We start from the raw sequence: 257 nt of genomic DNA on the forward strand, positions 1-257 counted from the left end.
CAGCACATGAGTCTCACCAAATACTCCACGAAGGGGGAGAAGGCGAAAGTGCCAATTCCCGAGCCGCAGACCGCGATGCCCGTGGCGAAGGACCTCCTCTTCTCGAAGTAGCCCGTCACGCACACGATCGCCGGCAGGTAGATCAACCCGAAGCCGAGACCTGCGGGCCGGAGTATATTACCGTCACTGCAGGAGGAAGTTATCGGGAATGGTGGGAATAGCAACAGGATCGTTGTAGGAGTGATGTGGAATGACTT

General features: G+C 56.8%; 1 protein-coding gene across 1 annotated transcript in view; it reads right to left on the reverse strand.

The window, feature by feature from the left end:
* LOC119586210 (monocarboxylate transporter 12-like) overlaps positions 1-257 on the reverse strand; it is a 67,563-nt gene that overhangs the window by 6,796 nt on the left and 60,510 nt on the right. Inside the window, exon 4 of the mRNA XM_037934912.1 lies at positions 18-160. Coding sequence (XP_037790840.1) covers positions 18-160 — 143 coding nt within the window. The remainder of the gene's footprint in view (positions 1-17; positions 161-257) is intronic.

Source organism: Penaeus monodon, chromosome 21 (genome assembly GCF_015228065.2).
Source record: "Penaeus monodon isolate SGIC_2016 chromosome 21, NSTDA_Pmon_1, whole genome shotgun sequence".
Taxonomy (NCBI): domain Eukaryota; kingdom Metazoa; phylum Arthropoda; class Malacostraca; order Decapoda; family Penaeidae; genus Penaeus; species Penaeus monodon.